The sequence below is a fragment of the Musca vetustissima genome, unplaced genomic scaffold (genome assembly GCF_032173495.1).
Source record: "Musca vetustissima isolate MV318-11 ecotype Yass unplaced genomic scaffold, APGP_CSIRO_Mvet_v1 utg16224, whole genome shotgun sequence".
NCBI lineage: Eukaryota > Metazoa > Arthropoda > Insecta > Diptera > Muscidae > Musca > Musca vetustissima.
This window is the reverse complement of record NW_026881978.1, coordinates 55,151-77,307: the sequence shown is the minus strand read 5'-3', so window position 1 is coordinate 77,307 and position 22,157 is coordinate 55,151. Positions and strand designations below refer to the sequence as shown.

General features: G+C 34.9%; 1 protein-coding gene across 1 annotated transcript; it reads right to left on the bottom strand.

Annotated features, from left to right (window-relative positions):
* Positions 1-4,296: 4,296 nt before the first annotated feature.
* LOC133328065 (fatty acyl-CoA reductase 1) lies at positions 4,297-9,232 on the bottom strand. Its single transcript, XM_061536613.1, has 6 exons — positions 9,063-9,232; positions 8,887-8,980; positions 7,718-7,881; positions 6,863-7,651; positions 4,471-4,728; positions 4,297-4,402 (listed from the first exon to the last, which is right to left on the bottom strand). The coding sequence occupies exons 1-6, from the start codon at positions 9,230-9,232 to the stop codon at positions 4,297-4,299; spliced, it is 1,581 nt and encodes a 526-aa protein (XP_061392597.1).
* Positions 9,233-22,157: the final 12,925 nt, after the last annotated feature.

Genomic DNA, 22,157 nt, shown 5'->3' with positions numbered 1-22,157 from the left:
TTAATGACGAGCAATCCAGTTTGTAGGTCTTAAATGCGTCAATAAAAATCTATCTATATTTGCAATTGAGAAAGGTTAGTTAACAAATGCATCGATTTTTTTTTTAATTAAATCTTAATGAATTCTAAAAATAATTGGATTGTATTGAAATTGAATATTATTGGGATATGATTATTCTTTAAAAAATAAGCCTTGAAAAAATATTCTTTAAAAAATCCACGCCTTGGATAAGCCTTGAAAAAATATTCTTTAAAAAATAAACGCCTTGGATAAACGCCTTGGATAAGCCTTGAAAAAATATTCTTTAAAAAATCCACGCCTTGGATAAGCCTTGAAAAAATATTCTTTAAAAAATCCACGCCTTGGATAAGCCTTGAAAAAATATTCTTTAAAAAATCCACGCCTTGGATAAGCCTTGAAAAAATATTCTTTAAAAAATCCACGCCTTGGATAAGCCTTGAAAAAATATTCTTTAAAAAATCCACGCCTTGGATAAGCCTTGAAAAAATATTCTTTAAAAAATCCACGCCTTGGATAAGCCTTGAAAAAATATTCTTTAAAAAATCCACGCCTTGGATAAGCCTTGAAAAAATATTCTTTAAAAAATCCACGCCTTGGATAAGCCTTGAAAAAATATTCTTTAAAAAATCCACGCCTTGGATAAGCCTTGAAAAAATATTCTTTAAAAAATCCACGCCTTGGATAAGCCTTGAAAAAATATTCTTTAAAAAATCCACGACTTGGATAAGCCTTGAAAAAAATATTCTTTAAAAAATCCACGCCTTGGATAAGCCTTGAAAAAATATTCTTTAAAAAATCCACGCCTTGGATAAGCCTTGAAAAAATATTCTTTAAAAAATCCACGCCTTGGATAAGCCTTAAAAAAATATTCTTTAAAAAATCCACGCCTTAAATAAGCCTTGACAAAATATTCTTTAAAAAATCCACGCCTTGGATAAGCCTTAAAAAAATATTATTTAAAAAATCCACGCCTTGAATAAGCCTTGACAAAATATATTCTTTAAAAAATCCGTCGGAAAATTCAGCCTCCATGAAGAAACATCCAACATGAGGTTGATTGACTTCGCGGCAGCAAAAAACATGGTAGTTAGCAGCATCAGATTCAAGCATGACGATATACACAAGGCCACCTGGATTTCTCCTGATCAAGCAACGAGCAATCAAGTCGAACATGTTGTGCTAGGCGGAAGGCATTCATCCAGTGTAGTAGACGTTCGATCGATCCGAGGAGCGAATATCGATTCGGACCACTACCTTGTAGCAGCCAAGGTTCGCACTCGTCTTAATGTTACAGCAAAGGTGTGATCTAACAAAACACGGAAACTCGACGTCGAAAAGCTGCAAACACAACAGATAGCCGAGACCTAGTCCGCTCAACTTACCCACATGCTTGCCGAAAGCACTTCTTGTCCCGATAATATTATAGAAGCACAATGGCAAAGAATTGCCCACTCCCTACAAACTGCAGCAAAAGCAACACTTGGGTATCGAAAACCACCACCAAGAAACCCATGGTACGATCAGGAGTGTCGTAATGCTACTCATGTGAAAAACTCAGCTTATAGGGCAACTCTGCAGGCAGTAGCAACACGTAATGTGATGGAGAACTGTCGGGAGAAAAGGAGAGAGGAGAAACGTATTTTCAGAAAAAAGAAGAAAGAACAAGAAAAACGTGAGCGTGAGTAAATCTAGATGTACAGGAGTCCGAATGAAGTCCGGAAATTTTACCAACGAGTAAAACACCAAACCGAAGGTTTTGGTGCAGGCACATCCTCCTGTAGAGATGAAGAAGGAAACCTGGTGACAGATACAGACAGCGTATTGAGGATCTGGAAGGAACATTTAAAAAATCTTCTGGTATAAAATAGTGGCGGTAAAGAAGATACATTCAGAACCAATAAGAGATGATGGTATAGAGTGTATACCACCTAGCCAAGATGAGGTCATAAAATCAGTTAATCGGCTCAAGAAAAATAAAGCAGCAGGAGCCGACGGGTTACCAGCCGAACTATTCAAGACTGGTGGTCAGTTGCTGGTCAGGAGCATGCACCAGCTGATTTGTACAATTTGGCTAGAGGAATGCATGCTCAATGATTGGAATCTCAGCATCCTGTGTCCAGTGCACAAAAAAGGAGACCAGACGATATGTGCCAACTATAGAGGAATAAGTCTACTTCCCATCGCATATAAAGTGCTATCCAGTGAAGTGCTGTGTGAACGATTGAAGCCAATGGTGAATGACATTATTGAACCATACCAATGCGGCTTCAGAGCAAATCCACCAGATTTTCACTCTGCGCCAAATCCTGGAAAACCCCACGAAAAACCATCCGTTCCCATCCGTTCAGTGGTGTTTAAAGCCATGTCTACGTTCGGCATTCCTGCAAAATTAATACGGCTATGCAGGATAATTTTAAGTGGCCCAAGATCAGCAGTTAAAGTCGGAAAGGACCTGTCGAAGCCTTTCAATACCGGGCGAGGATTCAGACAAGGTGATAGTTTGTCGTGTGATCTGTTTAACATCCTGCTGGAAAAGGTCATTCGGGACGCAAAGGTGAACAGAAATTACAAGTTACTCGCCTACGCCGATGACATCGATATAATGGGTTGAACATTGCGAGCGGTAACAGCCACCTTTGAACAAATTAAGAAGGAGTCTGCCAAAGTGGGTCTGGCAGTAAACGGCGAGAAGATCAAGCTGATGGTATCAACGCGCAGGACGTCCAGTAGACTCGGACCAACTGTGGAACTTGAGCAACTAGAGCTTCGAAGTAGTTAAAGATTTCATATACCTTGGTACCCCGCCATAAATAAAACGAATGACATAAGGTTTTGATATTCGGAGAAGGATTGTGTTGGCCAACAGATGCTACTATGGTCTAAGTAAGTAGTTTAGAAATAGGGGCCAACTCCCGCCAGACCAAACTCACACTTTACAAGACGCTGATACTACTCGTGCTGTTATATGGATCTGAAGCATGGGTACTTGCGCTAGCAGATGAGACAGCTCTTAAGGGTGTTTGAAAGAAAAATTCTCCAAAAGATCTACGGGCCGATCTGCGTCGACGGTGAATATCGACGTCGAACGAACCACGAGATCTACAATTTATACACGGACATCGACATAGCCAGTCGTATTGAGTTGCAGCGACTACGACGTTTGACTAGGTCATGTTGTGAAAATGGATGAAGATGCTCCAGCCCAGAAGGCATACTACAGTGAACCAGCTGATGGTTCCCGTAGAAGGGGAAGGCCACAATCTTTCAAATTGTAGGAGATGCGCACAAGACCGACGCACATGGAAATCTTTTTTTTCTCGACTTATGGAACAACCGTTCAGTAACAAGCCAGCTAGGTAAGTAAGTCACAAGGCGTGGATTCTTAAACATATTTTTAAAGGGACTATCGTATGGATAAGTAAATCGACTAATCGATTAATCGACTTTCTGTATTGAAAAATCTAAAAGTCGAAGTCGACTTGTGATCTTTGAAGAAATCGCAAAGTCGACTTTTCAAGATCGACTTTCGATATTCTTTATAAATTCTTGGTTTATTATCACAAAGTCCAAATTGCCCTAAAATTACGCATTATATAACTGTTGCCGATTTTACATTACATTGAGTCGATTTTACATTAGGGGGTAAAAGTCGAAAATCGATTGTGAACAGTTTTGACAAAATCGAAAGATTGAAAAGTCGACTTTTTAGTCAAAGACAAAAACGAATTTTGGTGGGAGGCAAACATTGAAAAGTCTAAAGGGCTAAGCAGAATGCTCGCGTTGAGCCATCCGTTACGCTCGAAGTTGATGTGCGCTGCGCTTCGGAGTTAAATATATTTTAACTTTTTGCGTGCGTTAACGCGATAACAAAAAACGCTCAACGCGAACATTCTGTTTAGCCCTTAAAAGTCGACTTTTGCGAATATCTAGACTATCGTAAGGCGCTTCATCCCCTGACTATGAGCTAGATTTTATTGCATAGCGTTTTCATGTGAAATATATCTTGTTTATGGAACCCGTAACATAGATTGGTGGTAATTGTTTTCTAATATTTTTTTATTTAATTTTTTTCTCCATAACAAAAAAATACAGGTAAATAAAAATTGGCTTAACAACAATTCAGATTATTAAACAATTAATATTAACACACAAACGTAAGACGTATAACAAAATAGCTTATCATCTAGAAATTGGTTACGAACTTCCTTGATATAAGGATAATAAATTTTAATAGCTACTACTATCGATGAGAATGTGGAATGCATTCAAATTGGACTATGTTGAGCTGTCGAAGAGGAAATCCGATATGAAACGGCGATATATGAAATACAGAATGCCAAAGTAGCAGGCATACTTGAAGATCTTATCCACCCACCACATGCTAAAATAGAAAAAAATAATTATTAGGAATATTTCCTTTTTGAAGTATTTAATGGGGTTCCATCTTACATTTTCATATGTCTCTTGGCAGCTGGGATTGTATCATCAGTCTCCTTCAATATCAGACGGCGAGCACACAACAGACACTCAGTGAAATAATCGTACAAATCGAATTCGACCTTCTCGATGACATAGGTTAGACGCTCCCGATTATTCATGAGTTTTCGTAACTTGATGGCTTCTCGATTATCAAAATTCCACACATTGTTGGCATAATATTCGAATACGGCGAAACCTTTGTAAATGCGTTTTTGGACCTTTATCAAACTGGAAAGGAAGGAGAGGAAAATAATTATTAAATAGGTGGGTATTTAAAAAAAAATGAAAATAAGGCGTGGATATTTAAATATTTTTTGAGAGGTTATACTAGGCATCGATTTTATAAAGAATAATTTTGGAGAGGATATACTAAGCGTCGATTTTATAAAGAATATTTTTGAGGGTCAAACAATTTTGAAAGACTATCATTAATATTTTTTGAGGGTCCATTCAAGGTGAGGGTTTAAAAAAATCTTTTTGAGGGTCTACTCAAGGCTTGAATTTTAAAATAAATATTTTTTGATGGTCTATTCAAGGTGTGGATTTATAAAAAAACGTTTTTGAGGAAATACTCAAGACGTGGATTTAAAAAAAAATTGTTTTTTTGGTGGTCTGTTAAAGGCGTGGATTAAGAAATTTTTTTTTGATGGTCTATCATATGATACGGTCAGAATAGCAATCAATCGGCTGAAGAATAATGAAGCAGCAGGTGCCAATGGGTTACCAGCCGAACAATTCAAGAGCGGTGGTCAGTTGCTGGTCAGGAGCATATACCAGCTGATTACAATTTGGCTAGAGGAATGCATGCCCAATGATTGGAATCTCAGCATCCTGTATCCCGTGTACAAAAAAGGAGACAAGACGATATGTGCCATCTATATAGGAATTAGCCTTCTTCCCATCGCATATAAAGTGCTATCCAGCATGCAGTGTGGACAACTGAAGCCAATGATCAATGACATTATTGGACCATACCAATGCGGCTTCAGACCTGGCAAGTCCACCATTGACCAGATTTTCACTCTACGCTAAATTCTGGAAAAACTCAAGAAAAGCACATCGACACATTCCACGTATTCGTGGACTATAAAGTCGCATTCGACAGCCCTATCCGTTCAGAGGTGTTTAAAGCCAGTCTGCGTTTGGCATTCATGCAAAATTAATTCGGCTATACTGGATAACTTTAACTGGTGCAACAGCCCTTTAATACCGAACGAGGATTCAGACAAGGTGACAGTCGTGTGTCGTGTGACTTTTTTAACATCCTGCTGGTAAAGGTCATACGAGAGAGGCAAAAGTGAATAGAAATGACACTCTGTACACCAAACAACACATGTTACTCGCATACGTCGATGACATCGACATAATGGGTCGAACATTGAGAGCGGTAACAGCCACCTTTGAACAAATTGAGAAGGATACTGCCAAAGTGTGGAACTTGAGAACTACAGCTTCGAGGTAGTTAAAGATTTTATATACCTTGGTACCGCCATAAATAAAACGAATGACAACAGTTTTGAAATTCGGATGCTACTATGGTCTGAGTAAGCAACTCAAAAGCAAGGCCACCTCCCGCCAGACCAAACTCACACTTTACAAGACGCTGATACTACCCGTGCTATTATATGGATCTGAAGGAAGTAGATGAGCAGCTCTTGTAGTGTTTGAGAGAAAAATTATCCGAAAGATCTATGGGCCGATCTGCGTTGACGGAGAATATCGCCGTCGAATGAACCATGAGCTGTACCAGCTATTCTCGGACATCGGCATTGTTAGACGTATTGAGCTGCAGCGACTACGTTGACTAGGTCATGTTGTGAGAATGGATGAATATGCACCAGCCCAGAAGGCATATAAAAGCGAACCAGCTAATGGTTCACGCAGAAGGGGAAGGCCACGAATAAGATGGAAAGACTAGGTCATGTTGTGAGAATGGATGAATATGCACCAGCCCAGAAGGCATATAAAAGCGAACCAGCTAATGGTTCACGCAGAAGGGGAAGGCCACGAATAAGATGGAAAGACCAAGTGAAAGACAACATTGCCGAACATGCTCTTTCAAATTAGAAAAACTGCGCAAAAACCGACGCGACTGTATTTTGCGCAGTTTTTTAAGCTCGACTTATGGAACGAAAGTTCTGTCACAGGCCAGCTAGGTAAATAAAAATATGTTTTAGGGTCTTTTTCAAGGGCTTCCTAGGCGTGGATTTTTTAAAATAATTTTTTTGAAGGTATTTTTCAAGGGCTATCCTAGGCGTGGATTTTTTAAAATAATATTTTTGAGGGTCTTTTTCAAGGGCTATCCTAGGCGTGGATTTTTAAAAATAATATTTTTGGGGGTCTTTTTCATATTTATACTTACACCGGCGGATATCTCAACAGCACCAGCAGAAAATCAACCAATAGCGCCGGAATCCAATGGAACAATATCATACAAATCCAATGATGTATATAATTCGATTTCATCGAACCGCCCGGATACCAAGCCACACCATTCAAAGGTACACGATTTGCAATAACCCAACGGCCGATTTCAATAATTTCCGACCATGAAACTTTAATCTCATTCGAACTGGTCATATGGGCGACACGTGTCTCCAATGGTCCCAATTCTGGTGATAGGAAACGCCATGTAGCCACCAACATACCATTGACCGCAACATCAACCGGCAAAAAATCACCATAACCACTTTCTTGACAATACATTGTACGTAGCACGCCCTTACCGGCTGCAATCAACAACCCTGTCGGACCATTTATATTATCTGTCCAACCGGGTACCGGTTCTCGCCATATGGGTATAACAATTGATGGTCGTAATATTGCCGTGGGCATTGTATCGAATGTCTCTACAACTAAAGCCTCTGCGAGGGCTTTGGTATAGGCATAGGTGTTGGGGATGTCACCTAAAATTTTCTTTTCAATTGAACTGATATCTTCATCGGTTAGCCATTCACAAACACTCATAACTGAGTGGGGATCGGCAGGGGGATCATACGGCTTCTCGTAGAGGGTCTTCACATGTAAATGGCAGTACGAGGTGGAGACATAACAGAACCCATCTAATTTTTTGAAGGTCTTTGCTAGATCCAACATATATTTGGTACCGCGTACATTCATGAAGACAGCATAGCGTAGGGGTTCGTCAAATCTGCAAAAAGGGGAGGGAAAATTTTTTAATATTTTCTTAGGGGGAAAAAATAGAGATGTTCCTTACCTTATAGTGGCGGCGCAGTGCATTACCAGGGACACTTCGTTACGCAAAGTCTCGGCGTCTTCTTTGGATATTCCCAGCTCGGGTAGCATAACATCGCCGGGTATGGCTTCAATTTTACTGAGGATCCAATCTAGGCCTCGCATTTCCTTTAGCTTGTCGAATAGCTAGAAAAAGAACAAGAATTTTAAGTCAGGCGTGGCTTTTTTTAAATACTATTTTTAGAGGCTATCCAAGGCGTGGATTTTTTTAAATACTATTTTTAGAGGCCAGCCAAGGGGTGGATTTTTTAAAGACTATTTTTAGAGGCCAGCCAAGGCGTGGATTTTTTAAAGACTATTTTTAGAGGCCAGCCAAGGGGTGGATTTTTTAAAGACTATTTTTAGAGGGTACTAGAAGGCTGGAATTTTCAGAGAATATTTTTTGAGGGTCTATTAGAAGCCTGGAATTTTCAGAGAATATTTTTTGAGGGTCTATTAGAAGCCTGGAATTTTCAGACAATATTTTTTGAGGATCTATTAGAAGCCTGGAATTTTTAGAGAATATTTTTTGAGGGTCTATTAGAAGCCTGGCATTTTCAGAGAATATTTTTTGAGGGTCTATTAGAAGCCTGGAATTTTCAGAGAATATTTTTTGAGGGTCTATTAGAAGCCTGGAATTTTCAGAGAATATTTTAAGATCTATTTGATGAGTTAAATTCTTAAAGAATAATTTTGAAGGTTCATTAGAGACGCGAATTTTTTAAAGAATATTTTTGAGGGTCTATTAGAGGCGTGGAGTTTCTGAAGAATATTTGTTGAAGGTCTATCCTTAGCATGATTTTTCAAAGAGTAAATTTTTTCTATTTTTTAAAGGATATTTTTTTTTCAGAAATATACTCAGTGGCATTTGAAAATCCACATAACGAATTATGATGAATTTAATAACATATTATCTTCCATGAATTAATGCAATTTAACTTCATTTGTTATCACATGCGGTTGCCAGAACACCCACACACACCCAGTTTAGTACAGAACAAAATTCTTTACCCTAACATGTTTGCGTATAATTAATTTTAATATTAACAATTATTATACGCTTACATGTTCACATCGCATACAGATGTACGTTATCTTGCATAAATACACAAACACACACACATACGTTATATATGTGCCTGGATTACTTACCACATTATCCAACATATCCTTAATACGTTCAATGGGTTCTCTGCCTTTCTTTGGTCGAACCAACAGATACATTTTCTTTAAATCGCCGCATGACCTGTGGGAGGGAGGGAGAGAGAGGGGCGGAGAAAATATAGTTGTAAATAAACAAATTAATAAAAATCGCATTCCACACCAACCTCAGCAATTTCTCCACCAACACCTTGCCCATAAATCCTGTACCACCGGTAATGAACAGCGAACGTCCGGCAAAACACAGGGCAATGCGATCGACTTCATTTTCATCGTAAGAATCGATTCGAACAAACCCGGGATCCTTTTCGAATTCTAACTTTGGCCGTGCTTTCATTTTGACTGATGTGTTGTACTAGTTTTTTTATTTGTTTGTACTGAACTAAAATTGAATTAAAAGAAGAAATAGTTATTAATAAAAATTAAAACAATTTTGTAATAATTAATTCAATGAAAAAAAAAATAACAAATGTGTTTTTGCAAAACTGAAAAAATAGTGAGGGGAAAAGCCTTGATTACTCTTGTTTTGTTGTAATTCTTAATTTGTTGTAATTATTTATGTAGTATTGTAGCAATTGGAATTATTTCGAACGTATTCTGGAATAAAATATGTTCAAAGTAAAAAAAAGAGCGATTTAAAAAAAATATTTTTTGATGCTCTATTACAGGCGGGGATTTTTTAAAGGGTCTATCATAAGGAGTGGATTTTTTAAAGAATATTTTAAATATTTTAAAAAATATTTTCTAAGGGTCTGTCATAAGGCGTGGATTTTTTAACGAATATTTTCTAAGGGTCTGTCATAAGGCGTGGATTTTTTAAAGAATATTTTCTAAGGGTCTGTCATAAGGCGTGGATTTTTTAAAGAATATTTTCTAAGGGTCTGTCATAAGGCGTGGATTTTTTAAAGAATATTTTCTAAGGGTCTGTCATAAGGCGTGGATTTTTTAAAGAATATTTTCTAAGGGTCTGTCATAAGGCGTGGATTTTTTAAAGAATATTTTCTAAGGGTCTGTCCTAAGGCTTGGATTTTTTAATGAATATTTTCTAAGGGTCTGTCATAAGGCGTGGATTTTTTAAAGAATATTTTCTAAGGGTCTGTCATAAGGCGTGGATTTTTTAAAGAATATTTTCTAAGGGTCTGTCATAAGGCGTGGATTTTTTAAAGAATATTTTCGAAGGGTCTGTCATAAGACGTGGATTTTTTAAAGAATATTTTCTAAGGGTCTGTCATAAGGCTTGGATTTTTTAATGAATATTTTCTAAGGGTCTGTCATAAGGCGTGGATTTTTTTAAGAATATTTTTTAGGCTCTATCCTAGGCCACACCTATTGAGGCTCTATCCTAGGCGTGGATTATTTAAAAAGTAAATAATTTTTTTGGGGTCTATTCATGATCCAATAATAATGTCGTCCGATAAGGTCAGATGATATCACCCGAGTTGTCAAAATGCTTTCAATTTTAACTTAATTGTGTTAAAACGTAAACAAAAAATTGACAGCAAAATTGTCGATAACGATTGCTTTTGACACGACCTGTTTATTGGATAATGGGTATATTTGAAGGGTGGATTTTTATACCCTTTACCACACTGTGGTACAGGGTATTATGTCTTTGTGCATATGTTTGTGACAGGCAAAAGGAATCGAGATAGACCCATGGTTCCTTTTGAGAATATGCATAAAATCATTTTCTGAGTCGATTTACGCATGTCCGTCCGTCTGTTCGTCCATGTATTTTTGTTAACAAAGTACAGGTCGCATTTATGATCCGATTTTGATGAAATTTGGCACAGTTCACTTATTTGGCCTAAGGTCGAATCCTAGTGAAATTGGAGAAAATCGGTTCAGATTTAGATATAGCTCCCATATATAGATTCGTCCGATTTTAGGTAAATGGTGCACCAAACTCCAAATTTTTGTCCGATAGGCACAAATTCTTACACAGAGTACCGAATTAGGTCTAGACTAATGTATGCAAAGTGTTGTTAAAATCGGTTCAGATTTAGATGACAAAATTGTGCACAGTGAACTGAATTAGGCCTAGACTAATGTATGCCAAGTTTTATAAAAATCCGTTCAGATTTAGATATAGCTCCCCTATATAGTTTCGTCCTATATTATGTAAATGATGCACCAAACTCCCAATATTTGTCCGATAGGCACACAATTTTGCACAGAGTATTGAATTAGGTCTAGACTGACGTATACCAAGTTTTATTGAAATCGGTTCAGATTTAGATATAGCTCCCATATATAGTTTCGTTCGATTTTACGTAAATTGTGCACCAAACTCGCAAAATTTGTCCGATCGAGACACAATTTTTGCACAGAGTATTGAATTAGGTCCAGACTGATGTATGCAAAGTTTTGTTCAAATCGGTTTAGAATTATATATAGATCCCATATAGTTTCGTCCGATTTTAAAATGTTGTATAGCGAATGCAATTGTGTGTGTTGAGGTTCGCTGAAATCGGTTCAGATTTAGATATAGGTCTTATATATATTTTCGTCCGATTTTATGTAAATGGTGTACCGAAGGGACTATGGTTGGCAGATTGTTTTAAATTGAGTTTTGAGTCAGCTCCCATATATTATTTTGATCGATTTAATAAAAAACACCAAAGAATCCAAGTCTGCCATGCAATTTTTCATTGATTTCAGAATGGTATGTGTATGATTTTTTTATTTGGTTCAAATATCTATACATTAGCATCTCTTGTATGTACCTAAAGTGGTGAAGGGTATCATATTTGAACTTTCCTTACTATTACTATTTGAACTTTCCGACATTTGAACTTTCCTTACTGGTTTAAGAATATTTTTATTTTTATTATTTTTTTTTTAATATTTTCAAGACTTATTTTTTAAGAATATTTTTCGGAGTCTCTCCAAGGCGTACCCACCATTATGCGACGCGTTTCGCCGTTGGTTAAGCGGCTCATCAGACATATTGGGCGATGTGGATTTACAAAGGTCGTTTGTTGACAACATGTATTTATTCCGCCCAACGCGTAGCATAATGGTGAGTACGTAGGTTCTTCTCCTGGCTTTCCCTTTTATTGTAAAACTTAGATCATTAAGCTCGCCTCGAAAGTGTATAAATAACTCACTTAAAAAATTATTTTTAATATATTAGAAGCCCGGATTAAAAAAAAAACACTTTTTGTTTTTAAAAAATCTACAAGCGTCGAAAAACTCAATTTTTTTAAATATTTAATGGACAGTGATTTATTTTAGTTTCCTAAAAAAGTATCCATCCATCCTATCAGTGATTTAAAAGAAATAATTTTTGAACCGTTCAAACGTTAAGTCATTCCTTAAGAAAAAATTCCCCACAATCCACAATTCTTTTAAAAAATATTTGTTTTAATCTGATTTAATATTTCTTCGCTTAAGCCATATTATTTTTTTTACAAACCATATAACCTTAACCTTTGCCTAAATAATATTATATTAAAATATATTAAAACACATAATAACAATAAAAAAGTGTGTTCATAAAAATTATAATAGCTTAATTAACAAACAAACAAAACAAAAAATACCCCATGGCACACATCCGATAATCCGCTGACAGCGAAATCATAACATTTACTTTTTTAACCCCAGCATAAATGCCATAAAAAAACCTCAATGGACAGTCGGTAAATATTTACAAGCTTGTTACCAACCTTTTTCTGCCAAGTGTGTTAACATAGCTATCATGTTATTGTTTAAACTTACTGCAACAATTTAATAAGCCCAATACCAACTAACTAACCGACTAACTGATCGCTTAGTAGGTTATGGTGACGTATTTACTCGTACTCATAGCCACTCGTAAGACAAAGTACATCGCAACAGACAGACAGACACTTAACACATTAACCCGTTTCCATGGAAATGAAAATATAAAACAAATGATGAAATGTCAGTGCACACGTCATCGTCATCGACATCGGCGTAGTCATATCCAACATCAAGTTTAATTCCATAAAGTTTTGATGGTGATCTTGGCCCCCGAGAGTTCCAGACAATTATAGGCATGTATGTTCGCACAATAGCTATTAAACCCGCTGGTATGGAGTTGCATCACAACTCCTGTAATTATTTTGCCATGAGTGTGTACAACACAGAAATTGCATAGATCGCCGAGTGGCACAATTAAAACGCCGACTTTTTGTTGTCAGGTTGTTGTTTGAGTTGCAAGAAATACAAGCACACACACAAACAAATACTGTGCAAACATTCGAAATTGTCTGTTAGGAAAAACCCACCCCGTTTGGTATTCCAAAGTCACTTGGATGGAGTATAACAAAAAAAAAAAAAAAAAAAATCCTCGATACAAATCATAGGTTCAACATAATTTTTAAATTAAAGTGATTGGGTTTTGAAAATCTGAAAAAATGGGGATAAAGTTTGATAGATTTTAAAATACCCTATAACAGGTGTGATCTTTGAAAATTGTTTTAGGAGTAATTCATGCCCAATACTAAAAAAATTAAAAAAAAATCAAAGAAATATTATATTCTCTAAAAAATTCACGCCTTGGATAGTCTTTGAAAAAATAAACTTAAAAAAATCCACATCTTATAATGGTCTGTTTTAAAAAATATTGTTTAAAAAATCCACGACTTGGATAGTCTTCGGAAACATATTATTTAAGAAATCTACGCCATGGATAGACTCTCAAAAATATTATTTAAGAAAATCCACGCCTTAGATAGACCCTCAAAAAAGTAGTCTTCAAAAAATCTTCGCCTATACTGAAGCCTCAAAAAAACCAGTAAGGAATGTAGTAAAGTCGGACGGTGCCAACTATATGATACCCTTCACCACTATGGGAGCTATATGAAAATCTGAACCGATTTAAACAAAACGTAGCACACGTTAGACTACTTTAACTTCGATACGTTGTGTAATATTGTGCGACAATCGACGTAACTGTGACTCTTTGGTGCACAATTTCCTTAAAATCTGACGAAACTATATATGGGAGTTATATTTAAATCTGCACTGATTTCAACAAAGCTTGACACCCGGTAGGTTATAGTAACTTCAGTACGTTGTGCAAAAGTTTGTCCCAATCGGCTTAACTTTGGATTTTTAGTGCCCAATTTACCTTAAATCGGACGAAAATATATATGGGAGCTATTCCTAAATCTGAACTGATTTTCACGAAACTTAGCACACATCACTCAAAGCTTAGTTTAGTAGGCTGTGCTAAATTTCGTGCAAATCGAAAGATATACAGGGTCTTTGGTGCACCATTTATATTAAATCAAACGAAAAATATATGGGAGCTATATTTAAATTTAAACCGATTTTTACGAAACTTAGCACACATCATTCTAGGCTTAATTCAGTACGCTGTGCCAAATTTCGTGCAAATCGAAAGATATATAGAGATATTGGTACGCCATTTACATTAAATCGGACGATAATATATATGGGAGCTATATCTATATCTGAACCGATTTTCTCGAAACTTAACACACATCATTCTAGACCTAATTCATTACACTATGCCAAATTTTGTTCAAATCTAAAGATATATAGGAACTTTTATGCACAGTTTACATTAAGTCATATATAGGGACTTTGGTACACCATTCACATTAAATCGGACGAAAATATATATTATAGCTATATCTAAATATGAACCGATTTTCAGGAAACTTAACACACACCATTCCAGACCTAATTCATTACGCTGTGCCAAATTTCGTGCAAATCGAAAGATATATAGGGGCTTTGGTGCACCATTTACATTGAGTCGGACAAAAAATATATATATATATATATATATATCTAAATCTGAACCGATTTTCATGAAATTTAACACACATCATTCTTGACCTAAATCATTAGGCTGTGCCAAATTTTGTGCAAATCGGAAGATATATAGGGATTTTGATGCTCCGTTTACATTAAATCGGAAGAAAATATATATGGGAGCTCTATCTAAATCTGAACCGATTTTTCCCAATTTCAATAGGGTTCGTCCTTGGGCCAAAAAAATGAGCTGTGCCAAATTTCATCCAATTCGGATCATAAATGCGATCTGTACTTTGTTTACAATTTAACATGGACAGTCAGACGGACGGACATGCGTAAATCGACTCAGAAAGTGATTCTATGCATATTCTCAAAAGGAACCATTTGTCTATCTCGTTTCCTTTTGCCTGTTATAAACATATGCACAAAGACATAATACCCTGCACCACAGTGTGGCATGAAAAAATATTTTTTATAAAATCCACGCATCAATTAAGCCATGTGACAAGGCTTATTAAAAAAACCATGCCTTGTGTGAGACTTGAAAAAATATTCTTTAAAAAATCCACGCCTTGTGTGAGACTTGAAAAAATATATTTTTTTTAATCCATGTCTCTGATATACCACAGTGTGGTGAAGGGTGTAATAATCCACGCCTGTTTCTTTAGAAATCCACGTCCCTAACAGGCCCTCGAAAAACTATTCTTTATAAAATCGGCGACTCTATAAGACCTTCAAAATATATTCTTTAAAAATTCCAGGTTCGTATTAGACCCCGAAAATATTCTATGAAAAATCTACGCCTATGGTAGACCCTCAATAACACAAAGTTTTTTTTTGGGTTTTTAAAAAATTTCCTCAGAAAATCTGCTGTAAAATCTGTCTGTAGGGTATCTACCGCACACATTCACTTTGGTTCTTGTTGTTTGTCCAACAACATTCTTTTGTGCCGATTGTGTAAATTTTCCTTAACGTCGTCATTCGTTTGGTTGGTCGCAGATGGAAGTGGTCATCGCTGCATTGTGACCATCAAGATTCGTTGCGGTTCTGAACGAAGGCATGTCCATTTTTAAAAGTTTCATCGCTTTGGTATTTTGTTTTTGTAATGAAAACAAACCAAGGCGCAACTGCTAGAAGTTGCTAGACTGGCTTGACTGAAGTGAACTGCAATGGATGTTGCAACATCAATCACTGCCAGCCGTGGCAGCAGTAACAGTAATTTCAACTTATTTTTGTTGTTTTAGTCTGGTGTTGTTTTTGTTGGTAGTGGCGTTAATTTTTGGCCAAGTCTACATTGATCACCAGCATTCAATGCTCATATTGATCGGTGGTTCTGTTTCCGTCTAAGACAGACAGACAGGCAGTCGGTCGGTTGCAGGTAAACTATGAATTGTCTGTTTTTGTGCTGCTGTTGTTGTTCCTTTGCGCAACATTTGACCTAGTTCCATGATAGTGAGCTTGTAACTGAATTGAAGTATGAACAAATATTTAGCAACCGAACCGCCAACCAGCCAGCATATATTTCGTTGCAATTCCAAAATAATATGTGCCACCATGGAACGAACCTCACAAAGCCATGATGCGGCTGTGCGCCTGCGCAACAAGTACTTGAACGCAAAAATAAACATTTTTGGTTATTATTAGTGGCAGTAGCTGTTGTTATTGTTGTTTTTTGTTTGTTTAGCTTTCAAACAACAAAGAAGAATAAAGATGCGTCCATGCATGGAACTTTACCCAAGTGACTGACTAACTAAATGGCCAAGTTGTGCGACTAACTGGCTGCCTGGCTGGCTCATTATTAACTGGTTCAACAGGTTAACCAGCCGCATGCGAATAATTTCTTGTGTTTATGTTTTTGTTTTTATTTCTGCTGTTTTTCATTTTTGTCCACAAAAATGTTATGCTATTCTCAGATCAAGCTCAAAACACTTTCAGTTTTTTGTGGTTTTAAAAGGCAGGCGTCGGCCTGACTTATTATTTGCCGAAAACAAAACTGTGACAAAAATCCAAAGAAGTTTGAAATGTATTTTTTGTTTTATTTTGGAACTAGTTTCATGTGTTTCGATTAACCCGAATTCGCAATAAATGCCAAAACAAATACTGAAATAGTTTTTTAAAAAGAAATTTTAATATATGCAAGAAAATAAATAAAAATAATACACTAATGTGGTTATATATATAATAGATGTATATGAGTGTATTTTTGTGGAAAGTTTCAACAAGATTTAATAAAGAAAATATTGACGATCATTTAAATTGATAGTAAATTAAATTGCAAAGTTAACATTTTGAGATATGGTGTGATTTTAATTTATTTTTAAACTAGTTAAAAGTGTGACCGCAAATTTAATTCTAATCAACGTTCTTAAAATGTCACTTGGAGCTAGTTCTCTATTGTCACGAAAAAATGTATGGACAGACGGGTTATAATATTTAAAAAAATCCACGCCTATAATAGAACCTCAAAAAATATTTAAAAAATCCACGCATATAATAATAACAAATATTTTTCAAACCAATCCACGCATTTAATATAACTTAAAATATTTTCTGAAGGTCTGTAGAAGCTGTGGATTTTTTTTAAATATTTTCTGAAGGCCTGTAGAAGCTGTGGATTTTTTAAAGAATATTTTTTCAAGGACTATAAATGGCGAGGCTTCTTATTTAATTGCTTTGAGGGTCATTAAGGCCTTAAATTTTTTAAGAATATTTTAGCTGGGCATATAGAGGCGTGTATTTTTTAAAGAATATTTCATCTAGGAGACGTGGATTTTTTAAAGAATATTTCATCTAGAAGGCGTGGATTTTTTTTAAGAATATTTCATCTAGAAGGCGCGGATTTTTTAAAGAATATTTCATCTAGGAGGCATGGATTTTTTAAAGAATATTTCATCTAGGAGGCGTGGATTTTTTTTAAAGAATATTTCATCTAGGAGGCGTGGATTTTTTAAAGAATATTTCAAAGAAAAGAACATTTCATCTAGGAGGCGTGGATTTTTTAAAGAATATTTCAAAGAAAAGAACATTTCATCTAGGAGGCCTGGATTTTTTAAAGAATATTTTTTTAAGGCCTTATAAGAATATATTTTTCTAGGCCTATAAAAGGCGCAGATTAAAAAAACCCAAGGCCTTTAAAAAACTTAGATTATTAAAAGAGTATTTTTTCTAGGCCTTTAAAATACGTAGATTTTTTAAAGAATATTTATACCCTTCACCGCACTGTGGTACAGGGTATTTATGCATGTCCGTCCGTCTGTCTGTCCCTGTTAAATTGTAAACAAATACAGGTCGCATTTGTGATTCAAATTGGATAAAATTTGGCACAGCTCATTTATTTGACCCCAAGACGAACTCTATTGAAATTGGGAAAAATCGGTTCAGATTTACATCCAACCAAAGTCCCTATTTATCTTGTGATTTGCACAAATTTTTGCATAGCGTACTGAATTAAGAGTAGAATGATGTGTGTTAAGTTTCATGAAAATTGGTTTAGATTTAGATATAGCTCCCATATATTTTCGTCCGATTTAAGGCAAATGGTGCACCTAAGTCCCTAAATATATTTCGATTTGCACGAAATTTGGCATAGCGTATTGAATTAAGCCTAGAATGATGTGTACTAAGTTTCGTGAAAATCGGTCTATATATATATATATATATATTTCGGACCAAAGTCCGAATATATTTTTCGATTTGCACGAAATTTGGCATAGCGTACCTTCGAGGGAATATTGACGTACAATTGTAAAGATACTTATGTACAATATACCCAAAGTGGTGAAGGGTATCATATAGTTGGCCCAGACCGACTTTAATACTTTACTTACTGGGTTTTTCTAAGCCTTTAAATAGAGTAGATTTTTAAAAGGAGGTGTGGATTTTAAAATAATATTTTCCCAAAAATAATTTTTAAAGAATATATTTGCTATATGTGGATGTTTTCAAAAATATTCTTTAAAATTCAAATTAAAGAATATTTCAGTGAATTTGAATATATTTAATTAATTTAAGATTTTTATTGAACAATTTGTTTACATACCAGATGATTGGCAATAACTCATACGATGACAGTAAGTTTTAAAGTACAAAATTGACGTAGCTGTTTGAAACCAGAAACGACTTTTCGAGATTTTACCAAATCCAAAAAAAAAAGAAAAAAAAAACAAAAAATCTGATTCATATATTTAACGTACTGAATCTGGTTTGAAAATCGATTTCAATTATAAATGCTCTTATTTTGATGTGAATTTATTTATTAAAAAATTTCAAACTTCAGCCTTTAATGTCATAAAATTCACATTACGAAATTCTGTGTGTATTTGTGTGCAACTTAAAGGTAATTCTCCTTTGTGTGCTACATATTATTCGATTATTTATTATAATTAGGAACGAAGGGTTCAAAGCAGGTCACATTACTTCCTTTGAAATGTATATTATTATAAAATAATTGAACTTTATTTTTTATTTAATTAATTCTAAAATCGAACTAAAACTAAACAATAGTTTGAAGTAATTTTCTACAATCAGAGGACTATCGGAGCTTCTGTCTGCATTTTATGTGATACATATGTACATCAGCGTGACCGCTGAAAATTTTCAAAAAGTATCACAAAAAGTATCATTTTTTAAAAAAAGTAGCACATAACTTCTGAAAAAGTGTCACAAAAAGTGGCACACTTTTTTTTACTTTTTATTTAATAAAAAACTATATAAAACATTACAAATAATTCATTTATGTGTATTTTAATATACAGTAAAATGAAAAAAACTAAATAAAATCACATATTCTTACAATATATAAGCGGTATATACTATTGGTCTTTTCCTGTACTGCAAGAATCTACTAGATTTTACTATTTTTTTCGATATCATATAAGGAAAATTTGTTATCGTAGTAAAAAGTAGTAGATTCTTGCAGTAAGGGAACAGACCATATATTGTTATTGAATAACATTTATTTTTTAATTACTTACAGCCTGTTTTTGTAAAATTCCAAACGAACGAATTCGAGTCACTTACGACCAAACCTTTATTTATGTTTATAAAGGTTTTCTGATTCAAAACAAAAATAAATGACATATTTTTCAAAACCAAGGAGTTTGGTCTTAAGTCACTCGAATTTGTTTTATGAAAAATCGCTTACATTTATGTACTTTTTTAAAAAAGTGGCACAAAGTAACAAAAAGTTTCACAAAAATTCAAAAAGTGGCACATTTTGTATCAAAATGAAAAAGTATCACAAAAGTAGCAAAGGCGAAAAAAAGTGGCAAAATTGCCACTTTAGTGGCACAACGGTCACGCTGATGTACATACAGAGTGAGGCAACGTGATGTTGTTTTGCTTCTGATTTCAATAATAAATACAACAAATACTTGTATCGTATATAGAATACGATATTGCATTTTCAGATCGAAGAAACGATTAATTCGTGAACGATTCATTTAGATGAGAGTTCAGCGCGAGTTCAGTACGTATGGGTTTCCTGTAATTTTAATTCATAAATAAGAATATGTACCCATATAATCTATACAAATATCTAGACAAATTAATTTAGATGACATGTGTTTGGAAAAATTAAATTGTTTTTGTTTTTTCTTCGTCCTCCTTCCACCTACAATTATTTACAAATCATTACATTTACATGCATCGTTTAAACATTGTTTCACTATGCGGACATATGTAGGCATCTTATTCCCATTGCTATATCCCCTCTCACCACCACATCCATAGATAATAACTAACGTTAGTTAGTTAGTTGGCACATCGTGTACATGTGTATTCGTGATGTAGCAGTTAAACGATTTATGTAAAAACGGTAGCGGTTTTTTTTGAAATGGGAAAAATCCGATTAACACTTAACACAAATGTCGTTGACTGCTACAGTCAGACATGGTTAAAATTAACATTTGTTTAAATGTTGTTAAAAAATTAATAATAATAATAAAATAGTAATTTATTAATAACAATTAATTGTTTGTTTTTAAATTCAAAATGGCTAATTATTTTTTTATGTTAATTGATGGGGCAGAACATAGTATAGATATATAGTTATGAAATTAATTTTGATTTTCTCAAGAATGCATTAAATTGAGCTATTTTCTGGATGATTGGTAACAATATCCCCGTTTTTTTACAAAAGGAGGTATATAATTATTAGCCATAATAAATAATTCATTTATTTAATTGTATATGTACAATTCACATTATATTTAAGTGGGAAAAACAAATACTGTTAGGCAGAAATCAGCAAGGTCAAGTTTGTGTAATCTATCTTTTTTCTAATTATATGTTTGATATTACACAATATACAAGCTATAATTATTGTTATTGTTTTATAAACACATTTCAACGAATCGAATCGGAAATGGGAATAATACAGTTTATAATATTGTAATAAAGTTATTTCCAAAATAATTTGAAAAAAAATCTTTGACACGGTTTTACCCTAAATTCCAATACAGATCTTGGGCTATAAAAAGAAACGTCGTTAATGAGATGGACATTTAGGATACCTGTCATTTTCGAGACCATTATAAACTTGGCGCTACATACATTTTTGTAGAAAGATTTGAAAATCCCTACTAAATACCGAATAAAGGAGTGCTGTTGTATGGAGCCTATGCTTAAAAGTAGACCGACATCGATAATTTTTGGTTGTGAGAACGTGGACCGATATATCCCATTTTCAATACCAAACATCTCAGGAGCAGTAAAATTTTATATTACATCTCCTACTCTTGGGGCTGCACAAAGCCCCAATAGGATAGAAAATATCTCTCGATATCGAACTATTTTTTATCCTATTGGGTAGAAAATATCTCTCGATATCGAACTATTTTTTAGAGTAGTCTCATATAACATAACCTGATTATTCGGTATTTTGGACAGTTTTTTTATACCCTACACAACTTGCAGTGTATTATAGCTTTGTGCAGCCCCAAGAGTTTGTAACGCCGCGAAATATTGGTACCGACCTCATATCTCGACTAGCTGAGTCGATCCAGACAAGTGTGTCCGTACGTTCGTTTTTCCGTCTGTCCATTATAATTTGTAAACAAGATATAAGCCACAGTTATGGACCAATCTTCACGAAATTTGTGTGTACGATGGGTTCTGCCCAATGAAGGCCTCTATTGTTTTTGGTAAAGATCAGTTAATATTTAGGGGATGAAATGGATAAAAAACAAACATAGCAAATTTTTACATGAAGAAGGGGATCGGGCTAAAGTATAAGCATGCCTATTTTGATAAAGGTCGGTCAGTATTTAGCGGGTCAAATGGACCCCTGACTTTAGTGTGAAAAAATACCAAATTTGTATTCTATGGCATATAAATTTACTCCTGAAGGACATAGACCCGTGAAGTTGATAGTATAACCAAGAGGTGTGGTTGACCTTTAAATTGATACCAAGTATGTTATAGTTTGTACTCGGTGGTGGGAATTACATTTAAGTGGTTCCAGGTATGTTGTGATCACATAAGAAATTTGGGATGAAGTGAACCGA

Coding starts and splice junctions, on each gene's coding strand:
- LOC133328065 (XM_061536613.1), bottom strand. CDS start 9,232: ATGAAAGCACGGCCAAAGTTAGAATTCGAAAAGGATCCCGGGTTTGTT. Junction 8,981..9,062: donor TTGGTGGAGAAATTGCTGAG/GTTGGTGTGGAA, acceptor TCCCTCCCACAG/GTCATGCGGCGATTTAAAGA. Junction 7,882..8,886: donor AGGATATGTTGGATAATGTG/GTAAGTAATCCA, acceptor TTCTTTTTCTAG/CTATTCGACAAGCTAAAGGA.